The sequence below is a fragment of the Halyomorpha halys genome, unplaced genomic scaffold, assembly GCF_000696795.3.
Source record: "Halyomorpha halys isolate HHAL.00 unplaced genomic scaffold, Hhal_1.1 Scaffold459.1, whole genome shotgun sequence".
Classification (NCBI taxonomy): domain Eukaryota; kingdom Metazoa; phylum Arthropoda; class Insecta; order Hemiptera; family Pentatomidae; genus Halyomorpha; species Halyomorpha halys.
Window position 1 is genome coordinate 570,809 of NW_027116111.1, and position 2,217 is coordinate 573,025.

At 37.7% G+C, this 2,217-nt stretch overlaps 1 protein-coding gene across 2 annotated transcripts in view; it reads left to right on the top strand.

Moving 5' to 3' along the window:
* The window catches only part of LOC106683047 (putative sodium/calcium exchanger 6), a 33,296-nt gene that overhangs the window by 5,693 nt on the left and 25,386 nt on the right, over positions 1-2,217 (top strand). For both annotated transcript variants that reach the window (XM_014424254.2, XM_014424253.2), the window contains exon 3: positions 14-181. In XM_014424254.2, the coding sequence (XP_014279740.1) occupies positions 92-181 (90 nt within the window). In that variant the 5' untranslated portion in view covers positions 14-91. The remainder of the gene's footprint in view (positions 1-13; positions 182-2,217) is intronic.

Genomic DNA, 2,217 nt, shown 5'->3' on the forward strand with positions numbered 1-2,217 from the left:
TCATTTTTAATAGAAAAAAACAGTTGGCTCAAACATATGTAGATCTGAAATTATTTTACTTAACACTTAAAGTAGAGCTTAACTAGATACGATGGATTACTTAAACACTACTATCACGATGATGAAGGATGAGTCTCTGAAGAATATAGACGTCGGGGAGAAGTCATTGACCACAAACCCTGTAAGTTTAGAATAATATTATGTAAAATTTGACTAATACTTTTATTTCATTGGGTTATACGGGTTGGGCGAACGAAAAAAAAAAACACACTTAATTTCGGATCACCTCCTAACGGCAAAAAAGTTTCATTTCCTTGTTCCAGGCAACTCTCTGTCTTAGAATTAATAAACTAAAAAAATAAATTTTTATCCCGATTCATATCAGTAGAGATAAATGAGATAGAGATAGTTGCAGAGGTATAACTTAAATTTTCAGATCGTGTGAAAATTTTTTTAATCTTACTGACAAAAGTGCTACATTACACTATCTCAAAATTGAACTGCTACTAGATACTAGTTTTTCTAAAAAAATTAGAAATTTCATTTTGTGACTTTATTTAGGTAAATATCAGGAAAACTACTTCTAACCCTACTGCTTTGGACTAACATCAATTGGTGAGCTAATAAACAAATGTTTCATGAAATTAAACTTTAACAAAAGCTCTCTAAACTTTTTTCTTCAGAGGAGGTGGTTGTGAAACCTAAAAAAGGTGGTTGACTACACAGTTCAGATTTGCGCTAAGGTTTGCAGGAATGATCGCCAATGTAATATAAATTGAAACGGAAGGCACTTCCTATTCCTCATCATAAGGCCCACCTTGTTGGCCTCATTCTTCCTGCCAATTTATCCACTCCATTATACTCCTTCCAAACTTTAGTTAACTCAAAAATACACACCATTTTCCAAGACTTAGTAATTTGATTTCAGGGGAACTAAAATCGTAAAATTTTACACGATCTTAATATACTTTATACATAGTGAAAGTCAAAATGGAAGGCCCAGAGAAACCGAAATTTTGATCAAAAACTTTTAATTTTGCTATTGGAATACGAAAATTTCTATTTATTGGTTTTTGGAAGTGCGAAAAAAGGACATCAACTTTTGTCCTACTTAGATTACAACAGTTTTCCAAAAAATAAATGAGTCGAGCACATATGATTGCTTAGGGATAGGATTGGGAGAGATCGGGGATGTTTGGCTGTTTTCGTCTTAAAGTGCTTTTTGACCAGAAGGACCAGACCAGATAGGTCGTTTAGTGAGAAGTTTCCATAGCGACTAACTGTATGGTCCAATTAGACGATAGGATTTTTCATCACCGGTCATATGTCTTGGAGGAAAGAGCTCCCGATTAATTTGTTCTTGACCACCAATTCCCGTGGCCGATCACTCCTGTCTGCTATCAATTCCCTTCGATGCAACATTCTTTGTCCCAATTCTCCTAAATACAGGCCAAACGATCCTAACCGTAACCCTGACCTCCTGGACTTCTTTATACACAAAGGCTTAGGCCCTCTAAACACTTCCCTTTCACGCCTCGATAACCTATCTTCAGATCATAGTCCACTAATCCTAACTATCTCCATATCCCCAATTCCTGTACTACCACCACCCTCATTCATAAGGGGCCCAGTAAACTGGAATTCCTTCCGCCAAATCTTAACAGACCAAATCGATCTTAAAGTTTCCCTAAAAACCCCTGAAAACCTAGATGACGCAGTCCATTCCTTCACAAATCTTATCCAACAAGCTGTCTGGTCTGCCTCCTCACCCAATAATGTCCCCAGTAAACGCAAGACAAATCCTCTACCACAACATCTCAAAGACCTCATTCAAACCAAGCGCCAGTACAGAACATTATGGCAACGCACAAGACATCCTTCTGATCGTCGCACATATAACCATTACTGCAAACTCGTTACGAGAGAATTGTTCAACCATCGATCCGAATCCTTCAATTCCTACCTCTCTTCCCTTTCTACTCATGACAATTCCCTCTGGAACATGACCAAAAAAATCCTAAAAACCAAACATATTTCCCACCCCCTTCGACGAAATGATAGCACATGGGCAGCATCCGACAAAGATAAAGCCGAAGAACTAGCCATTCACCTTTCTCATACATTTACTCCCCATCCTGAACTTCATACTGACCTAACCCAAACAATTGAAGAATACCTATCGTCACCAATCCCACTCATCTTACCTCCTAGAGCAGT